General features: G+C 40.8%; 1 protein-coding gene across 1 annotated transcript in view; it reads left to right on the forward strand.

Moving 5' to 3' along the window:
• The window catches only part of b4galt2 (UDP-Gal:betaGlcNAc beta 1,4- galactosyltransferase, polypeptide 2), a 167,882-nt gene that overhangs the window by 14,417 nt on the left and 130,303 nt on the right, over positions 1 to 23,162 (forward strand). Inside the window, exon 2 of the mRNA XM_020635224.3 lies at positions 6,923 to 7,962. Coding sequence (XP_020490880.1) covers positions 7,551 to 7,962 — 412 coding nt within the window. The 5' untranslated portion in view covers positions 6,923 to 7,550. The remainder of the gene's footprint in view (positions 1 to 6,922; positions 7,963 to 23,162) is intronic.

Raw genomic sequence — 23,162 nt, forward strand, 5'->3', positions numbered from 1 at the left:
TGCACTTCAAGATTCCTCAAACCTCACTGACAGTCACTGACATTTACTGAATCTGAGCTCTGCATGCAGACCGACTCGGACTGAACTTGAGGAACAAAAGGTTGCCGGATAAAATTCCCTCGGCTTGTTTTTTACCCTGCAGATACTGTTGCTTTAGCTGATCTCAGTCCACTAATGTGCCTGTGGAGATGACCAGTGGAGGATAAAAACGTCTCCAGAGCAGCACTTGAGGCTCTAACTTAAAGTTTAAAAATGTCTGACCAATGAAACACACACAAGGATCATTTCTATTTATTGCTGTACATAAAGACTCTGCATTGCAATTGTTGATGGTTAAAATAGTTTATATGACTGCATACAAGTTTTTTGTTTTTTTTCTCAGTTGTCCCTCAAATGAAAAGCCCCAGCTCAGTCACGGACCAGCTCTCCTTTCAGCATATGTTCGGCCTGCACTCGATGAATTATGCACCCTCGCAAATTACCAGTCTGGCCACCCGTCTGGCAAGCGATTAAAATTTTAACATACAGATGTTGTAGGCATTCTGCAAGCTTTAGTTGGCACTTTAACAGAATGTACATTTGATATGAGTTTGTGTGTGTGTGTGTGTGTGTGTGTGTGTGTGTGTGTGCAGCATCCATTACATTTATCTGACAAGAGAAGAAATTATGAAACAAGTGCAGTATCTTAATGAGTGTCTTTTAGTGTTTCATCTCCCCCCTATATGCTCCAGCTTCAGGCCTTGTTTGACTGACTGCACTTAGCGATGGGCATTGGCCAATTCATTTGCACACACACTCATGCACACACACACACACACACACACTCTATGTAACTGTCACTGTACATGTGTTATCCTTCCGTCTTACAATCTTGTTCTTGTATATCTGCTGTAGTGTTTCAGTGCTTAAAGGAACATTCAGTTCTTCTTAGGTCAGGAACTCAGATACTGTACGCTGTTGTTTGGCTCTGTCTGAGTCACATCTGTAAGTTTATGTACATGAACAATTCTCGAGCAAAGCCAGAACCACAGTACTACAACTAAGCCCTTGCACTGTTAATTAAAATGTAAATTTACAAAGCTGCACCTTAAAGGATAAACGTGGCTACGAAATTAAAAAGTTTAACAATCAGAAGAGCGTGTTTTATTCTTAAAGCAACCGTTACAACTTTTTAGATTCACGAGGAAAGAAGCTATTTAGCACATGCTCATCCTTTTCTTCTTTCAGTCGTGTATTCTAATGAGCGGCGTTTACATTATATGAATATTTATATTTGGCATTTGTATTTGATCATATTTACATGTATTAACACATGACATAAAAGGTTAAGATGCAACATTTCAATAAAAATATATGAATTCCTAAAAAGTAGAGTGAAGTCAAACTCCCTCTGGGTTTGTTGTTCTTAGCCCTGTGTTCACTCAGCTTGTTTATGCATGTCATTTAGGTTGTGTGTGTGTTTGAACCCCTCCCTTCCTAGCTGTTAGTTCTGCCCTCACTTTGTGGAAAAGAGAAGGCCCTGCCTCAGGGAAGATGTTTGAATGCGCAGAGTATCTTTGTAAGAGTACAACTGAAGGATGACCAACAGACTTTCCTGAAGAAAAAAGAAAATATTGAATCTAGTTTTCAGATGTTTATCAGCACTTGTCTGCCTCTCTCTGTCTCCCAGACACCTGCTGGTGAAACAGGAAGTGAGGTGTTTAGACAGGAGGGGAGGGGAGGGGAGGGGAGGGGATCTGAGGGATGAAGGTGTGTCCAAAGCAAGCGTTTGTTTTGGTCTGAAAATCCACTCTGAAAATTTCACAGTGAGCCTTTAAGGAGACCCAGTGTTTTTCCCCTTAAGCTCAAGATATCTCAAAAGTGAAAGTGAACTTTTTGATTGACCATTCTCATTGTTCCACCAGACAATGATAAAAACAGTCAGTCTCTATTTAAATGGAAACAGGTCATCTGATGCCCTTACAGCTAGGGATGTGTGCGTGATTAGTTGCTTCAACAAATACATTCTGCACCCTGGCTGTTCGGCACCGGAAGTCAGTTCAACTAATTATTCATATTTTGATCAATTCTGGCCTGCTGTGCTGGTGAAAGGTTATGTTTTAATTTAACACAGCTGTCCTCTACGAGCCAGGGGCTGTAGCTCCAAATAATTACTACTGCCATAATGCTCCACTACCCAGATGCACAGTCAACAGTTAACAAATTCTACATTGTTTCCTGCAGAGAGAAGGAGGGAGAGAGAGAGAGAGAGAGAGAGAGAGAGAGAGAGAAAATCCCCTTCCTTCCTGTCAAAGATGATTTCAACAAACCAGAAAAGGTGTCAAAGAGTTGTCATTTCTTTGACAACACATTTCAAAGAACGAATACTAAATTGCACATGTTAAGTGTCAGTAGTACCCAGGTGAGACGGGGAGAAAAGTTCCTGGCACTTACAAATGTGTCTGTCAATGCATTTCCCCTTCTGACTGCAGTATTGGGATTGTTGTATAAGTGTCGGATGGATTTAGCATTGAACTGCACTTTACATATGTTTGAATCTGTGTATGTAAAAGTTAAAAAGGACAAGTAGGTGTTTTGATTTTGAGTTCACGGAGATGATTTGACTTGCAGTTTTTCAAGAAAGAACACACATGAAAGAAAACATAAACATGTGTGATGTGCAAATCATTTGTTTCCATCTTTGAATTATCTTTCGACGTAGGTATGAATGCACATATTTGTCATAGCTGTTGAAAATGGTAATTAAAGGTGTTGCATGGATGTGACGCACCTCTTGATCCCACCAGCTCACTGTGACTACATCATCTTTCACAATCCCTCTCTCGCCGTATTATAATTAATCCCCAGCCCGTTGAACAATGAGTTAGCACGGTTGTTAACCTCTGTGAGGGAAGCTGCACTTTCTGCAGCTTTACCCTGAGATTAGTGAGGCCTGCGCTGGGGGAACACTGAAATCCTTACAAATTACAAAGACTGGCCTCCTGGGGACACGTGTCTATTTCAAATTTGAAGAAACTAGAATGCTTGATTGTGTCCTTGACTTAGTGAAGTTATACCTTCTACACTACAACTTTTTTACCATTATATTATTGTGCTATATTGTAATCTGCCTCTGATTTTCCTTTTTTTTCCCCTCGTTCAGAAACAGCTGCTAACTAAACGCTGATGGAAACAGGCAGCTGTAAACCGCTACACATATTTCCAGCATTTCTCTTGTGGTTTCCTTGGCAGACATGATATGATAGGGGGCTGTTATGAAATTTATTGCTGTTGTTAAAGAGGGAGTTACAGTGATCCTTGAATAAACTGGTTACATAAAAGGCTCTGTTTCTCTCTCTGTCACAGAGGCCATCTCTCTCTCTCTCTCGCCCTTTTCTTTCCTCCCTCCTTTGGTCATTCTCTCCATCTCTTAAAAGCTTCAGAGATTTCATAGACTCCTTCCTGACTCTGTTATATCTCCCTGGGTGACATTTGCATACTAAGTTGAGAGTGAACACTCTGCACTGCCTTGGATACAATCCCTGAGAGACGTCCCAGAGAGAGACAGAACTTTAAGGGACACAGGAGAAAGTGGACGAGTTAAAGAAAGAGATTTCTTTCAACCTGTTTTTACCGTCTTCATCGTGGTTTGCTGAACTTTTGTGACTGCTGGAATTGTTGTGTTTGAAAGAAGAGGAAAAGTCAGACAAACAAAATGTCAGCAAATACGAAAGCAGAGAAAAAGAAGTTGATTTAAGCTTTTTGGACAAGGCCAGCTGAAGCTATTTTGGGGCCCTGGGGTAGATTAGACTTTGGTGCCCCCTTAACACCCTTACTATACAAGTAGTACCCAACTCGTAGTGAAAGGTAATAGTTGAACATGTCTCCAAGGTAAACCACAAAATATCACACAATTATATCCACTTAAAGGTAAAGCAGCATTTGTTCTGTTTTCGTTAGGACATCTTTTTATTTATTTTTTTTTCTCGGGGGCTACCCTGGGGCGGTTTCCATGGCATCATCCCCTTGGCGAGCTTTTTGACAAACAAAAACAAACAAACTATTTTGATGCTGTTTGATGCATTCTGGTAACCTTGATGACAAATGAAAAGTACACATATTAGTCATCATTGAAAATCTGAAATATATACCTCGTATACGTGTTTACTGTAGAACTTCTAAGTGAAAAGACCAGAGTTGGAGACAAAATGAAATGTGGAAACGTGATTGTACTATTAAAATAGAAACACACATCTTTAGATATACAGTTCAGGCAGTGTGGTGCTGCGCTGTCCATCTCTTCATCTGCTGCTCTGTCTCTCTTCAGTCCTTCCTCGTCCGTCCGTCTGGACACAAAAGTATGCTGTAGGATCAGAAGTAGAGACAACCTCTCTTTCTAAGACACACTAGAGGCTTACATTCATCATTCATCCACCTTTTAATCATTCAGAATAGAACACAGTGTCTTTTAACAACCTCTGCGTCTGGTTATCTTGACCAAAGTAAGTTTTCCATCATTATCTGGTTCTCTTTCTTCTATATTTACACTGCGGTTTATTCAGCAGTGCCACAAACACCTGTTGGACACAGAGGGGAAGCCCACTCACCCTTGGGCTCTGTAGTTGAAGCAGAAAATAAGGCGGGACTCCTCTGTCTGTCTTACTGATTATCTGTCTGACTGCCTCCCTCTCTCCCCACATGCTTGAAAAAAAAGAAAAATCACCCCTGATACATTACAGACCAGCCTGTTCAGTCGCTGAAGAGCAGCACTGCTGGGAAATAAATCCTGACCTGCACAAGCATTATGCTGCCGCTGGCGTGCGGTGTCAGGGTCCTTCGGTCAGCAGAAATCTATCTCATTAAGCAGCAAGATGCACACACATCTACAAGCACGCCATTCATTCTCCAGCAAAACACACACACACGCACACACCATTGAGCCTCAGTCTTGGCAGTCTTGGCTTTTCTGCCCTCAGACAAAAGACCGGCATGGCAAGAGGTAGACAACTTTCTGAACAGACAGCAGCCATCAGCTCGGTTAACAAACACATGTTTCAATTTGCTTCTTTTTGCCTCCACCTGCCCCAAGACACAACAGAGACACTCACCTAATCAGTCCAGAACTGATCTGAATTCATGCATCATTTGCCTCACTGAGGTTCGATATCACTGAATTGTTTAAACAATAATAGGACGGGGTACATTATGTACATTTCTGTACTTCAAGAAATATTAGTTTAACTCAATATGTTATCAAGATTAACAAAACATCACCAGGTGTTTGTGGCTATCCAGCTTTTAACAGGTGACCTGTATGACTGGATTTGTGAGTGTTTTGTTTTGTTGAGTTGTGAAATGTATCTTTTAAAATGTTTCGTGCAATGTTCAAACCCAGAGAAACATGTGATTTCTCTTTAGGTAACCTTGCATTTAATTTAGTCCCATCTTCTGGTGACGCCAAATTGATGCACCAAAGAAAGAGGAGGGAAGGGAAGGTGGGCGCAGTTTCTTTAGAAAGACAACAAAGGGGCGCTGTCGGTGCGCGCGCCCCATGTATGGAGGCTGTAGTCCTCAAAGCGGGCGGCCCAGGTTCGAATCCAGCCTGTTCCTCCTTTCCTGCATGTCATTCCCTACTCTCTCTCTCCCTGATTTCCGACTCTATCCACTGTTCTATCGCTCCATTAAAGGCACAAAAAGCCCAAAAAATAAACCTTAGAAAGACATCAAAATGAATTAATGGGAACAAACATGAAGAAACGTTGGTAAATGTAAATACCTGGTAGGGCTGGTGAATTAATCTAGTTTCAGTTTCAATTGTGATTTTGTCTTCCCACGATCATGAAAACAAGACATAATCGAGCAGCTCTACTACCTGCTCAGTAACCTAGATTTCTGCCTGAGGCAGACATTTATTGCAAATGTTGGTAATCAACCAATTTGTTACCCAACTTTATTGAAGACATTTTTCTAAAACAATCAGCCATCTAGTATGTTTAAGAGTATCAGATATGTTTACACAAAAAGACCAGAAAAAGCAGATTGGGATTTTTTTTGCACAACTTTACCAAACACCAAGGTGCATGACGAGTTTTTGACCTCCACAAAAAGACCAGAAATTAGGTGTCAGCTTGAAGTTAAAGAGAGAGGAAAGCTTCTGGCTGATGGAACGGCCACGTTGCAGAAATTTTTATCATCGTCTAATGTTGGCAAAAGTCTGAGAGATTTGGTGCCATTGAAGGAAATCTGATCTATGCCCATACCTCATCAAACAATCAATGTGTAATTTCCTGCATTCAACACTTAGCTCTCCGCCTTTTTTTCATCTGACTGTTTCTTTTCATCAGAAATACTCGTGGCGGTTTATGGCTCGTATTGTCGACTTCAACCTCATATGCTTCTTCTTCTTCTTTCATTGATTGGAACGCCATAAAACTACAATAAGCGTAGCCTGTGGGAAATCTCTAAGTGCCCCTTCCTTCTCTCCTTTGCTCGTATGTTTGCTGCATTGTGTATTCCCTGCTGCCCGCTCATTCCATCATAAACGCTTTTTAAACCACTTGACTGGAAAATTGACTCGCTATGTCAATTCAGCTGCACAGCCCGAGTCAAAGCTTTTTGTTTGCCTGTTGATGCTTTTGTTGTTGATTCTGTTTCTGTCAGATTCTCCCGGGTATTTCTCTTTCTACCCAGAGTGAACTTCTGCATATATTTAGTCGCTGTTCAACCAGGCATAACGAATAATAACAGGGTCACGGATTACTCTTAAATTTTCAGGGAAAGATCAATAAAGTTGTGTTTGGTTTTTATGCAGCTGTCATTGATGACTCTTCACCTGCATTGGTTTAAGTAAACAGTTAAAAACATTCACAAAACGCCCAACCTTTTAGGTCAGTATGTGATGAATGAATGTCATTAAGTAGCTTTCTCTTTCATTTTCCTTCAGGTGCCTGAGACTTTCTTGGTTCAAGACTACCAGCAAAGAGATTATCAACCAACAAACACAGCCAGTCTGTCTGACCTGATGACATAATAAGAGGACGCCTGGACTGAAACGCCAGCTGACCCTCTGCTCTATACTGATGAATGTCTGTCTATGGGCAGCCTCCAGTTGCGCTCCGTCACTTGCACTATGTATTAATTGGAGGCTTTGAGTGTCAGTCTTTGGATTAACAGGACTGGCTTCTAACGCTGGGATTCTACATGACTGCAGAAGAATCTTTAATCAGAGAATAATTCATCACACCTGAAATCTGGGCTTTTTCTTTTTTTGGTTTTCATGAACTTATCATCAGTACTTTTTTGCAGTTTCTATACTTAAACTATTTCCTTGATTGATGTTAACATCACAAAGAGATTAGGGCTCGGGTATTTGAGTACTTTTGTCATGCTGGGAATCTGGGGAGGCGCCAGAAACAAGCAAAAAACTCCGACATTTGCTGACTGTGTAGCCTCCCTGTCCACATCAATGAGCCTATGATCTTTGCAGAAGTCAGATAGTCTCTCTCTCATCGAACCGTATGTCCTTATCAGAGATCTAACAGTACCTATCAAATGGCCGTCAGGATGAGCGCATGCCTGTAGCTGCGCCAGCGTCGTCGTGGCTGGCCGTCGCCGGACGGTCCTCTACCTCGGCCATGACCCGGCTGATGTTGGGCCGGACTCTGGAGCGCATCTGTAAAGGCGTCCTGCTGCTCTGCCTGCTCCACTTCCTCATCATGATGATCCTGTACTTCGACGTGTACACCCAGCGCTTCGACCTCTTCAGCCGCTTCAACAACGGCCGCAACGGATCCAGGAATAACATCAGCGGAGCAGCGGGAAACGGACATCACTTTTACTTTTACAACCTTTCCAGGCCCAACGCTACGTTAGCTAGCTACCTGGCCACCGGGGAGCAGCTGGTGCCGAGCACGCAGCCGGAGACGAACCAGACACCTTCGCCCAAACCGCTGCCACCCTGCCCTGAGATCCCACCCGGCCTTGGTGAGTGATGATGTTAAAGCTTGATCCTGTACTTTCACCACCATCTCCAGGTGCTATCATGACTCAGTCTTTAGATTTATTGATCTTTCTAGATCAGTAAAATGTCGACGTTGTGAATATAGAAGTATTTTGGGAAGGAACATTTAATTTCAAGATTCTATTTATTGTCGCTTCCATAAAATACTCTCCGCATAACATGGGAGTGAAATGTAATTTTCCTTAAATCAGGCACACTTAAAAAGCAGAGACACATAAAACCAGGACACCCATTCCTTCCCATTCAAATTGACAAAAATGTGAAGTGATTGGTTGATCCATTAGCTGTCTGGAGTCACAGCTTTGATGCGACTTACTGAAAACTGTACATATTTCTGGTATAAACAGCTCTGCTATCCTCTTGTTACTTTAATGTTAACATCCTAGAGAGCATCAACAAGGACTCCTCAGACTTGTAAGCACATGTGTTATGTCAGCTGATGAGGCCTCCTCCCTGGTAATGAGACGTGTGGACGTCGTGTTGCTGACTTCATCTTCTCTGTCCCTGCCTTGTACCCTTCACACTGAAGGCCAGCCAACAGTGTGCAGACATCAGGCCTGTGTCTTGTTGAAGCACTAATGGTGTGAGCAGATGTGAGGCTTCTCTGCTCTTTCTTTACCGTAATTGATCAGGGAAAGTGAATATCAGACTCTGCTTAAATGAGTTGTGATGCATTGGATTGGTTTTCCCATTGAAATATTTTTTGGCTCTTCTTTCATAAAAATAAAAACAAAAAAAAACATGGCAGCTATCATGCCTCTAATCTGTGCTGATTCAAAGCTCATTCAAGCTTTTAAAGTCATTTTTAAACTCCACAAGTTACTCTTCTATTTCAATCCCTTTCTATCGTGCCTTAATCCCCTTCGCTGACGCCCTATTTGCTTAATTGTTTACCCACTTTGCTCGTTGTATTTGTTGTTCTGATTGGAATGTACTGTACACCCGATAACGGAGGATTTGCATATCATCGATTAGTGTAATGAGTAGGTGAGACCTTGATCTGAGCTGCTAACTGGAGGTTCCTATTTTATATTCTGTAAATAGATGCGTCTCCAGTCTTACTCCAATTAGTGGGAGAGCAAACGTAGCCATCATTTTTTTTTTTTTTTTTTCCAGGTCGGCCTGCATCATAAAATAGATTTAACGTCAACGATTTACACTGTGGTGTTTCAACCTTATAGACTCGCAGAGGAGCTATTAGCAGAGATCCCTGCAGTCAGACACGTAAGCACAAGTCTGCAGAAACACACTCAACTGAACAGGTACAGACCACAGGCTTTAATTCCATTACTGTCTTTAGTTCAGTCATCTCTTAAACAAACACAGAAGCTGGACCACCAAAATGGAGCAGGGAGGGAGCTTATCTCTGAACTGTAGATGTTTCTGTAGGTCTATGTTACATTCTGAAGTTAAAGTGACTCATGGCTACTTGTTTTGCCTTCAAAGTTAAGTAATTAGCTGTAATCTGTATTACCTGCAGGAGCCCTTACTTTGCTTTAAAAAAAATTAAGTGAAGAAAAAATAGTAAAATGTGGTTGATTGCAGCGACATTTAGCTCGAAATGATCCACACATTCTCACTTTACATACATATGACATATTATTTTCCTTCATCTGCATACAAGTTCTAATTAACTTGCAGTGGCCGTACACACACAAAAACACAGAGAAACACCATGTTGGTGACGTGTTTACATTTGGTCTTGCATTTTATGGAAAAGTTGCATAACAATACTTCACGTGTTTAGGACCGTTACACACACACTTCAGTACAGAATCACACACACTTAGACACACGCAAACGACACACTTGTTTCCTTCAACCCATCAAATCAGCGGTTGATTGAGTCACACTAAGCAGGGGTTAACTGAATCTATAATGACATAGTGAACACACACACACACACACACACACACGCACACACTATAGAGCTCAGAAAGGATGTTAGCCTGTTAATAATCCAGGATCATGAATCTATCTTAACCAGTGAGGCCAAACAAACCTGCAGCAGTGTTTTTGAATTTAAAGGAACAGTTCAACTGTTTAAGGACTAAAAGTATTTGCCCTTTAGCCCAGAATTAGATGAGTGAATCCCTAACATTATCTGTGTGTGTTAAATGTAAGGCTATAGGGTCAGGAGCCAGTTAGTTTAAGATGAAGAGCACAACTTGTATTTTTTACACTGTCACATAAACTGACTGCTGTCTGTTGCTTCTTATACTTTGCTGACATCGGACTGATATCGATGTTCCTATCTTATTCTGGACAAGATGTTCCCAAACAATTCATAAAAAAGTAAAAACTTTGCCCCCCCCCCCCCCCCCAGTGAACTCCTTCCTCAGAGTTTTAAGTTAGCCGGCCTCACCCCGAGCTACCAAACTACTGTGTTGCATCGGATGTCATAATCCGACAGTCAAGAGATGACAGAAAGTGAGATGAGAGAGGAGTTTGGGAAAGACATGAAGCAAATATCTTTAGCTGGATGCAACCAGAGACTTTGGGTTCATGCACGGTATCTTTATAGCCTGCTGGATCCCCAGGAAGCGTGCACTTTGCCCTTTTCTGTAGTTTCATTCTGAAATTGTCCATGCAGTAATCAACTGTAAGAGGATGGCTCATGTTTGATCAGGCACAGCTCTGGCTCTCTAAAGACAGAGTTCCCTCGTCGTAGATGCTCTGATGCTTAAAGAGTAATGGCAAACAAATGTTCCGTCCACTTTCTTTTTGTCCGTCTGTCTGTCTTTCTTTCTCTCTGTCTTGAGTTCATTAAATAAAGGAGTTGTTCTCCCTCGTGTTCAGTATATAAACGCTGTCGTTGATATAATATCCGATTTATGTCCCTTTGTCAGCTAACACTCTGCAGCACTTTGTTGATGAAATGGAAATATGTTTCTTATTCTCCTCCACCTGTTCCATCTGTAAATGAGCTTTGTAAACTTAATCCCTCGCCGGCGCTGCTCTGGCACTGTCAACATATTCCTCTCTCTTTATTATTACGTTTTTTAACTGATTGCTTTCCCCGTTTGATAATGAGGTCTGTAACGTGCTCTGAAACGGCGAGGGGTAGATAAAGCTGTCAGCCTGATTTGTCTGAAGCCGAGGCTCGCTGATTCCATTATTTGGCCTGGAATTGGGCTGTCACTGAATCTGGATTTGGCATTCATACCGGGCACAGGTGTACTCTTGTAGCTTATCTCTGCCTTTTCTCTGTGATGGAGTGGCTGCCTGGAGGCTGTAATGAGCAGGAAGGCGGAGAAAGACTGAGCGAGTCTGTTTTTCATTCGCAGGTGCATAAAAGAGAGAGAGAGCGATAGAGAGAGAGCTCTAATAGGATGGTATTGTGATGGTTGGTTTGAAGTGAGACGGACAGGGAGGCGGGATGGAGCGAGGGACGGAGCAGCAGATGGAGAGGTGAGGGGTTGTGAGCGGGAAAAAAGGGGGAAAGACCTTGGATAGAGGTAGACACACACACATTGACAGAAAAAAAGAGAGAGAGAAGAGAGAGAGAGACATACAAACAAGCCCTTGGCTGTCCCAGAACACCAGCTGACAGGTGCAGCTTGTATGAGCGGCCAGCATCCACAGTTTATATCCTGGCTGCTGCGTGTGCGTGTGTGTGTGTGTGTGTGTGCGAGCCGGCATGTTGGATATGTAAATAGGCCGTTCATCAAAAAGATAACCTTGGCATTGAGCAGTTTTGCCCAAAGACATTTTTACCCTTTAAAAAACGGTTATTGTAAGATAGGAGTAAACAAAATGTTCCGTTTGCTTCCGTGTTTTTGGATTACTTTTATTCCTGTTTTTTTGTTTGTTTGTTTATTAAGATCCCCATTAGCCTCGGTGTTAAGGAGCTCCTCTTCCTTCGTTGACAAGATTTCATGAGTTAGATCACATGAAAACACATCCATGACGTTCATACTCACAGTACAATTAAACATATAATCATATAACCAGTACAACACAACAAACACAAACCTAAAAAAAGCTAATTTACTGAGTCTAATACAGCCTGTCCCAAACATAAGAGGGAAGGGAGGGAGGGAGTAGCAGAGAAAACCCCCATGGTTCCCCACTAGCCTCAACATCGTCTTTTGTTATTGTTTTGATTGAGAGCCCCCTGGCGGCAGATTTAACAGATAGTAAAATATCATCTGATATAATGTAGATGACTTACTAATCACATAAATGGTTGGGTCATGGTAACTCATCATTTATTGTGATATTTATTTTATTGTTGTGATTGGTGGAGGTTCTTTCACGGCCCACCTGCAGTACCCATATGACCCAACAGGGGGCCATGGCCAACACTTTGGGACGCGCTGGTCTAATTGTTGAATCATCCAATCATCTTTTCAGAATTTACGTTTTTGATGCATTAACAAATCATTCCTGACTTCTTTCTATTTCTTGACACATGACCTTCTGGAGCTACAGCTGCAGATACATTTCAGTCAAAGATTTTTTTACAGATGGAGTCCTTCTTTTGGTTTTCATGATGCCATTCATCACTTTCATTTCACTTGAACTTTCTTTGTTTTCTTCATTCGGTGACTCCGCTCGTGTTTGAAAACTGATGTGGGATCAGACACAAATTAAAAACAGGTGTTGCATGTCTTCCACACTGATAGGGGATGAGAGATTTAATATGTTCACTTCTCATTTGTGATTTTCTAATAAGCAATTTTCTGCTTGTAGCTATGAATTCTCAGACATCCACATGTGTGTGTGTGTGTGTTTGAATTCTTCTCAAGCCTGAACCTTATTATGTATTCATGCTATTAATCACTGATTCCTACACACACACAACAAGAATACACTTGAACACACACACACACACACGTACAAACAGCTCACTGGGAGGTTGAAAGCTATTTTCCAGGCCTTGTTTTAATTGGATGCTCTACAGGGGTTTTCCCAATCAAATGTGATTAGTAAGAATGAACTCTTCTTACTAAACTAGGGATGCTAGACACTGAGCAGGATGCACCTGAGCTCAATGCAAAAAAAAAAGAGCAGGGATATTATTATGTCTGAATAATAACAAATAATTATGTGCAAATATTCAATGTAAAAATCTACAAAGTCTGCATTTCATGCTCTCTCTTCTGTATTTACATGCTGTTAGGTGCTACACAGATGTCCTCTAAGCTGTCTAGAAAGCTGCTTTAAGACTTCATTCAGGAATAGTATTGCTTTATTGAACAGTTCTGATGTGGTTTAATCCGTGACTGAAGCTTTAATGAGGGCAGGAGGTCTGTAAAGGTCAGATACCTAAAATGTGACTGTGAGTTGTGAATGCAAACAAACAATTCCTGGAGTAGTTTGAGGGCATGAGGAAACAGCAGGGTTGAATAACTAAGACATCATTTAAACTACAGTGAGAATAGATTTTATTTGTCAAGTAAAACATGTAAACATTCTTAGACAACATGCACACCTTCCATCCTATCTGAGAGCACATGCATTTGTACATTTCTCACTTCTCCACAGCGTTGTCGTCGTGTTTTATTCATAGCCAGAGAGCAGCGTGAAAGGAACGACAAATCTCTCGTAGCCGTGAACTTTACACGTGTGTCGCCCTGAGGAGGAAAAAGCATCAGGAGAGCTTGTACCGTTTTAACATTTCAGCCTCCCTCCAAAAACCTGTTAATGCCTCTTTTCGAGCCGGGTGATATTCTGGGAGGCCGGCCCCCTCCTCAGAACCTTCACCTTCCCAAAACTCGGTGAACGGTGAATTTGTGGCACAGCATGCTTTATGACCTTTCTCCTAAGTTTTTAATAAAGGGCTTTAAAAGCAGCGCTGTGTTTGTTTAGAAGAATGTTCTGCGTTAGATCTGTGAGTGGAGTTCAAGGCACACAGGTAATATTTTTATTCAACTTTAAAAACTTGAAATACTTCAAATCTGATTGAACCAAAAGTAAAAAAACAGCTTGAAGACAGACAACGGATTGTTTGCTTTGAAGCTACCGTATGTAATTACAGATGGGCAATTAAAACAAGTCGGTGATTGATTTTTAAAAAGAGTTTTCATCTAAAATTCAGAAGAAGGTAACTCTGAAAATGTAATGGTGTGTGGATGAATGACTGCAGTTTTTAAATAACCTTCCAGACGGTGCCCCATTAAATTGTTATTTTGAAAGAGATCAGGATACAGGATGGCAACAAGCAGTTAGTTATGAACTAATGCGCTGATACTCATTGTGTATTACAAGCACTGTGTGGATGACACAAGTTACGTAACATTGTGTCGCACCTTTTATTTAATATTTCTCTTCTCTGGTGTCACAACGGGGCTGTCAAGACAGAATTGATTACAAGCAGCATGATTTTTAAGACTCCAGCTCATAAAAGGGGATAAAATAAACTGACCTGAGTCCATGCGAACGCTTTATGTTAAAGCAGGAAGAAGTGGGAACTTTTTCTAAGGGAGAATTCACAACGGTGTGAATTGAGCTATGGCCAGTCAGTCTTTCTTGCAGAAGATCAATCTCCTGTCACAGAAGGCTGTGGATCAGGAAGCAGAGCATGTCATCCACTGATCTCAGGTAGTGGTTTAACTCCTGTCCACATCTGGATTCAAATTAGCTCGACACTGAAACCCAGATGGTTGGTTGGCATCTTACATCAAAGCTCACTGCTAACGGTGTGTGTGTGTGTGTGTGTGTGTGTGTGTGTGTGTGTGTGTGTGTGTGTGTGTGTGTGTGTGTGTGTGTGTGTGTGTGTGTGTGTGTGTGTGTGTGTGTGTGTGTGTGTGTGTGTGTGTGTGTGTGTGTGTGTGTGTGTGTGTGTGTGTGTGTGTGTGTGTGTGTGTGTGTGTGTGTGTGTGTGTGTGTGTGTGTGTGTGAGAGATCAGGTTTCATCTGTAAAGATCAGATAAAAGGACAAACAATATGCAGTTCCTATAACAGGTATGCATTTTTAACCATTTCCATACTGTAGTCTACATACACATATACTCACATGCACAACAACACAAGAACATTTTATGTTGCCGAGGTATATGCACACAAGTTAAACATACAGCATACGCCATTATTATATATTTCTTTACTGATCTAGTGACCTTCTGCTCATTCAACATCTCTAATGATATAAAATTATATTATCAATTCCTCCAAGAGTTTTGTTCAAATATAATCATTCTCTGGATCAAGGAATGCCAACAACGTTACTCACTCACTGATATAATGCAGATATGAAAATAAGAAAGACAATCAGCCAAATATTGACCCCGAGTAAAGTAGCCAAACAGTCCTGCCTTGTGCCCGTGTTTCCTCACTTGTGTTTCCTGTTTATTGGCAAGAAACAGTCAGGTGAGAAAGCAAAAGAGAGCAGGTTTTTTTTCCCTCCACTGTTTTCAATCAAGCCAATAAACAAGGTAATCCCCTTCACAAACACATTGCTGTACACTCCCACACAGCGAGGAAGCTGACGCAGTCGCGACCGCCAAGGCAAAGGGCTCCTGACATTATAATGGCTGCCATAACTTCATTAAAATGGCCTTGCTCCCTCTCCTTACCGTTCCCATCCTTTAAGAGGGACAGTTCTGCTGTGTGTGTAAGTTTCCATCCACGTCTGGAGGCATAATTTACATTTTTTTTGTGGCCAATTATTTAGCCTGTCTTTTCATGAAACTGTGTGGATATTTTGGTTCTTGCCTTTTATTCTTTTAATAACTGAATGAAAACAGGCTTCTTTGCTGTTAGTGAAAAAGAAGCCAAAGTTTCCGCACTGAAAAAGGTGAGACAACATGTCCTTGACCGCCTCACGTTCCCGCCCGGGTGGCTGTGTCATTTAACAGTTCTACTGTATCATCTGTCCCAGCAGCCTCCCCATGTGTCCGTCATGAGTCCAAATTAGACCTTCACAAACACGCTGTGCTTTCAGGAAATGTGATTTGAGGCTAGAATGGACACCTTCAGGGCTCGTTTAGGAGTTGGTTATAGTCTGAGCTCAAGAGTTTGTGTCGTTATGGACAACGGAGCTGGTGTCTGAGTGTGTGGAGGAGGCTGTGTCCAATGCATTGGCCGCACATCATGTCCTGTGTGTGCTGCTAGACTGTCCTCCCAAGAAGAATGAAATATCCACTTGCAGTAGCTTCAGTTTTTATTATTATTTTTTTTTAGAAAGTGCCTGAATAGCGATATATTTTTCAATCCTCATGACAAAGTCCTCCAGTGGCTGTACAGATAAAGACTGGAGCAGAGGAGGGTGATGGATTGTCAAAAATATACTTGACAAGAGACTCCACTGTTTGTTTTAATCGTTTTTTTTTTTTTTGATGTTGTGCTTTATGTGGATGACTGCTAAAGGTTTGGGACAATCTTACAAAGTTTATTATATTATATTCTGCCTTTTCTCAAATCTCCTCCAACGTTAAAACAATCCTAGCTAATTTTAACCTAAACCATCAAGTAGAAAAAAGGTTGGAAACCACTGAGGGGACTTCCTGTAGTAGTTTGTAGATAATATTAGATTTTTGTGCAATAATTCCTGCACTCATACACTAGAGGTAAAACTAGTATAAAGAAAAATATATATTTTTAAAGTGTAGTATATTGAAATTGTTCCTAATACTATTATAAATAAAAATTGTTAATGTGGGGGAAAAAAACATTTCATGTAGAAAACTGTTTTTTTTGTTTTTTTAACCATCTTAGCTGCTCTGCTTCCAAATCCATTGTAGTGCTCAGAATGAGCCGTAGCTGATACAAAAACAAGTGTATCTTCATAATGACAGTGTATCAGCTGCTCCTACACATCCACATGTTTCTTCTGTTTTTCAGTGTGCATTCAGTCCTAAACATACAGCACAGTGTTTGGTGTGTCTGCACACACGTGGATGTGTTTACATCTGTTTCTGCGTGCGTGCGTGCGTGTTGGTAGCATGTTTGTCTGTCACACATTATTCTGTACACTGCATGTGTTTGTTGTCTCGATAAAACGCCCCATCTCATCGCAGCTCTCACACTTCACAGTGACTTTAAAGACGTGTGTGTGCGCTCTAACAAGCGGGCTCTCCAAATGATAAATGACCAAACACACTGCCTCCACACTGCTGTCAGCTGGCAGAACACACACACACACACACACACACACACACACACACACACACACACACACACACACACACACTCACACACACACACTCACACAGTGCACTCTCTCTGGCTATCTCACTCATTTCTTTCTCACCTACTTTAGTTTCATTTCCTCCCCTCGAGCTTGGATTTGTGTGTTTTTTTCACTCACACACACCGACAGATACTGACAATAAGAAAATAGAGGATTATGTGGAAACAGGAACGACTACTGTGGGCCCTGGGATGTAAAACACGACAACATTTTGAAGAAACAAATGCAAAAAAACACAACAGATAAGAGCATTTCACAAAACAAATAGAAATGATGGAAACACTGCTGCCGAATATGAAATGGGGTTGACATTTCCATACAGAGTACCCGGTGTGCAGTGAAGGTAACACTGTCTGAAACTCTTTTCAATTCATTCATGCAGTACCTCCTCCAGAATAGAAATAGATACATATTGGGTATAAACTTTTTAAATTTCCTAAATAAATATAAGAATTATAATGTCAAACCTGGAGCAGTTTCCCCTTGTAATGCCTTTCGTTGTGTTTTTGTTTGTGATGCTCTTAATTTGAAAAGGTAGAAGTGGGACGAGAGGGTTTAGAGCCCTTGTTGTTGAAAAAACAAAGTAGAACCCTGTCTCACAATAAGATTAAGCCAACGGTAGTGACACAGATGGTCTGATGGTTTGTGGAGAATTGGACAAACAAGCAACACTAAATAAAAAAAAAAGAAAGACAAAATGTGCTCTTTTATAATAACTCCCCGAGGGAGGGCAGGTGGGATTAAGTCAGTGGCTTCAAAGACACGGCCCTAATGAGTACACTCATTTATTCCTGTACATCAATCTGAGGTTTCCAATCAGAGCTTTTGTTTTGTGTCTTCATTTTTTAAGATGTTGTCTTTTTTTTGTTTGTTAATTTGTTTGTTTGAATGTCTTATGAGTTTTGTGTTTCATGTTTTATCTTTTTTTTCTCAGAAATGTTGCTTTCATTCCCGTCCTGTTGATATGCTTTCAGAATTTTGAGTCTCTGCACCTCAGGGCAGCCCTGAAACAAAAAGATTCAGATTTGTATGCTGGTACGTGTTGAACATAAAAATAATAATAATACAAACAAGATTGTTTTAGATTGAAAAGGCTTGTTTTCCTTTTAGCTCACTGAGTATTTGTATTTGTTGCAAGGAAGATTTGGTTCTCTTTTAGTGATGATTTATTATCTTTATTTGTCTGACTTATTGTTAGCTGCCTTCAAGCATGTGTACATTTGTGGCTTTGTCAAAAAGAATCTGTGTGTTTCTGTTCAGCTAACAATGGATGACATAAAAGTTATTTTAATGATGTCGTCAGGGGAATGATTGTTCGGCCTGTTAATGGAGGAGAGTCATCTGATGAAGAGAAGAATGGTGGCAGTATTAAATACAGTATGATTTGGTACTAGTTGTTGTGCACAGTTTGACTTTATGAGAAGAACTGTGAGGATTATCGGTGGAACGGAGGTCAGAGAGGTCAGCTGGCTCTCCCTAACTTCTGGGCTCCTTCCTGTTTTCTGAGTTGGTAAGGAGCTGTTGATTTGAACATTGCACTGACTGTCGGTCCCTAATGGGAACTCTGGGTAATTCAACATGACTTAAAAGATTTTCCCTGAAATAATGTAACTGGTTGCTTCCAGCAATTCAGTCAGTACTCTCGTGATGTGCATCAAGCGGTGATGCACGTAAATGGACAGTTCCCATCTTTTCTCCGTTTTACTGTAAATCTTTTCCACAAGTGATCCACAAGGGATCAACGCAATAAATGTTAATATCTATCTATCTATCTATCTATCTATCTATCTATCTATCTATCTATCTATCTATCTATCCATCTCTCAAGATCATACAGACAGAAAGATGTCAGCCGATTTATCTGTATTATCTTTTCTCTTCTCCTTATATCGATATCGGCCCACATGTTTCTCTTCTCCACTGAAACTTGTAGAAATATTCTGACACTACACCAGCCAGTGAGTGTCAGTCTAACAGATAAACACTGTATTCTTTAAAATATTGCAGCAGCTACCCTCTGATAAAGAAGATTAATTATAACTGACCTCTAGCCGCCATATTTAGTCTACGAAGTCTGTGCTGATGTTTAAGAGCTTTTTATGTTCATGTTGGAGCTGGGTGTTCCTGACTTTACTCATTGGGACAATAATGAGGGATGAGAATATCGCTTCAAGCAAGCAAAAAAGTAACCAAAATGTAATGTAGAAAGACACACAATAGATACTGAAGGTAATAAACTATTCAGCTGTTAAAGGATTTGTCGTGTGAGCACTTGTTTTTATCGCTTCAGTAATATTATTTTTATTTTGTGGGATCCAAAATGTTAGAATTTCTTAAGCACCAACTAAAGCACAGCTAGCAACGACAGCAAACCTTTACCTTTATACCGATACCTTTTATTTATGGCCTGTTTATCTTACTAATCTTGTGTTTTGATGAAGACTTAAAACGTTATTTGATTCATGTATTTGAAATAGGGACAGTGCACATTAATGTACTAAAAAATATAAAATATGCCAGATTAAAGCCATAAGATAATTTCCATCTGTAGTCCCCCAGGCAGGTTGATGGTGCACACATGTGCACAGAACCTCACAGGACAAACGACAACATGAACTGTACACTAGTTGACAAAGACAAATGCAGAATAAAACAAAAGGTGGCGATGGGATTTTGCTCAAAACCACCCAGGAATGAAGTGACCATCAAAGTTAAGCTGCTAAAGAGACGGGAGGTAAAGTTCTTAAAGTTTTAAAGTTGTGGTGATTTGCACAAAATTGTCACAATTACTTTTGCCACAGTAGAGTTTCCCTCTACTGGACATTTGAAAAAAGGGGCGTGTCCAGAGGGGTGGCATGGCCTCCTTTGAATTCTGTTTGGCCACATCCGAACCCCAGAATCCTTAACTGTGATTGGCTGATTGCCTTGTCAGGGGCAGTGCTTACTGTATACTCGTCTGTAGGGGCTTTGTTGCATTAGCTGCTAGGATGCTTTCTTTTATTAGTCAAGCTCATTTGGGAGAATGAAGAAGCTTAGGTATAGGTGACTTTATTTGTTCATAGAATAGATTTGTTTCACAGTGAGCGAGTCTGCTTCCTTTTAAGCTGACGGCACAAGACGTGACAGACAAAGTGTCGACAGTGCTCAAGACTAAAACGGTCACCCTTAGAAACACAACATACTGTAATAATGAGCCGTCAGTAGAGAGAATAAAGCTCAGCAGATTTAAATGTTGCCACTGTGTCGTGTTACTTTTTGAAGTTATACAATGCAGAATTGTTACATCCTTAGGAAACTTAAATGCTAATAGTTAAAGTAGATACAACTAGTGGAGAAAGAACGGGTTAAATAAATGTTTAGAACAAGTGTTTGCATGCACACATCCTTCTGCATAAGTCAGTACCTTAGTCGGGCCATCCGGGGCCAAAAGTCTAGATCTGCCCCCGAATAAAAAAGAAAGCATATCTGCCTCACCTGCAGATACACTGCAGCCATGGAATGACTTTATTTCTTTTTACATCGTCAGCCAAATTCTTTCATAAGCCCAACTAACGACCTCCCCCTGCATTAACTGTCCGTTGTGTTTGGTGCTAGTAAGCAAATGTTAGCATGCAAACACAGTAAAGATAGTAAACATCCTGCTCACTTTCCATCAGGATGTTTTATTTAATGTCAAAGCAGTTTTGCGTAGTACACAAAGTAAATCCTCAAAGAGCTGCCAGTACGGCTGTGGACTCTCTGTCTTGTTAAATTATGCTGCTTATCCTTTTTAATGTCAGAGGTTTGTTCGAGCGCTTTGACATGGAAATGTAGAGTGCTCACCCCTCTACATCCATCGCATCGGGTTGCCAGAGGCGCTGTATGACACATTACTACTCATACTGTAATATGCATATATATGCCTCTGCAAAAGGCACACACACACTCATGTATCACACACACATGTATATGTATAGTTTTATATAGGCACTAATGCTAACCTGGTTTGATTTGCATGCCCTTTAGAGCGGTCTCACTGCCCGAGCACCAGGAGGGAAGAAGGAACGCCTTCAAAAGTCTGAACTTGTGCTCAGATCAATCCCATCATGCCACGCAGCTGATCCCTCGGTGCTGTAAGGCCGTTACTGTAGTTTGGAGAGAGGATGAATGCTCTGAGTGGGCTGGTGTTTTGTCACGCTCACCAGCCTGTGAGGTTATCTTTTAATGTGTCTAAGTAGGTGGATCTCACTGTTTTCATGAGGGACTCGCCTTAGAACTAACGTTCATTCACAATGCTTTGCATATATTCATTAACCGTGCAGAGGACTGCTGCTGTATTATGCAGCAGCTGTGCAATGTAAAGCTCCCAGAGTAACAACCGAGGAATGTCCAGGTGGGTTACCTGCAGAAAATATCGGCCCTGCGAACATCTGCTGTGCACTGCTTACATAAGCCTGGGCGGGATAGATCTATATCTCCATTTAAAGGTCTATAACATCATATAAACTTAAGACGCACAGGAAAGTACATCATCATGTTAAAGAGATGAGAACTTTGATTAGAGGACCTAATACGACATAAAGTAAAGGAGCTGCAAGTGAGGCAGGTGTTGTCATTTGTTTTTATTGCTTCATAAAATTGGTTGGTTGGTTGGTTTTTATTCCATATGATTCACAATTTTTCATTTTTCAAAACAACATGAACATACAGGCTACACCAACATCTTAAAGGTCACATATTGAACTCCTTTTTAGCAAGTTTTAAGTAAGTCTCAACGGTCACCAAAACATGACTGTGGAGTTTCTTGCAGACACCTTTAAAGTCACTCCTTTATTCAGTGGAACTGTCACCTACGATTGTTTTCACCTGGATGCTTAAATGTAATCATTCACTATTTATTTAGCCTGTGGACAAAAGAAAAAGAAAAGAACAACCCATGTCCAAGGTTTGCGTTGAAATGTCAAGAAATATATCTTTGAACAATGGTGAACATGTATCATGACTATGATCATTTTTTCCCTAACTCAGTACGTTAATTGCCTAAAGGTAACCAGACTTTATTCATAAATGTAACAGGTTGGATAAGAAGGTGAACACTGACTAAAGATATTTTTTGTTGCTTTTGGGTACATTGTTTAGGTGTGCTTGTTTAATCATATACGCTAACCATGCCTTCTATAACACCTCTCCTTGCTGCCTCATGTAAAATATAGGGGATAATTGTTACATGTTAAGTAAACAATAACAGGCTTCTTTTATTTAGCTTGTTGCAGTTTTTTCTCCATCCTCAGTCACATCATGCTTTTCTTGTACATAATGCACAAAGCCACCACATCCCACCCCATTAAGAATAAGTGTGAACCCCTCAGCACATGAATAGTTAAGCCATGGCCAGGCACAGCAATACAACAATTTACCATGACAATTAAATGATGCATGCTGGAGCACTGTTTGAAGTGTTTCCAGATGAATGGCTGCCGTGGACCATCATGCCTGAAGGATTAGCATTGTGAGAGATTTGATGTGGATTAGTTAAAAGGATTATTACTAGTTTAGGTGCACCAGCCGACTACAAATGAGGGGTTTAGATATATTTGGTGTATGAATTGATCGGATGAACACTTGCTGCTGCATCAGGGGGAAAAAGGATCTACTAAAGAAATCACAATTGAATAGAAATGTCACCTCATCCTGTACTAACTCTATTTCGGTCATGTGGTGTTTCATTGTGTTACTACAACCCTACGTCAACTAACCCTAACCACTGTACTGAAGCTCCATTCATTTCTCCCCGGCCTTCATTACATCATTCTTTTTTGGCAAGTTGGCAACTTTTTCTTGCTTTGAAAGAATCCAGACATGGTCATCGTCAAGTATTTATTTAAAAAGTGTTACAATCAGGTAAAAGAAGCTGTGGTGGCCTAAGGGGATGGTTAGCTGATGGTTTGGCATGGCTATCACTTAAATCCAGCCTGAAATATCTCAGCTGGTGTTTTTGTTGTGCTTGTTTTAGCTGTCTTGTCAATCATTGTTGATTTGAAAAAGTGG

Source organism: Labrus bergylta, chromosome 4, assembly GCF_963930695.1.
Source record: "Labrus bergylta chromosome 4, fLabBer1.1, whole genome shotgun sequence".
Taxonomy (NCBI): Eukaryota; Metazoa; Chordata; class Actinopteri; order Labriformes; family Labridae; genus Labrus; species Labrus bergylta.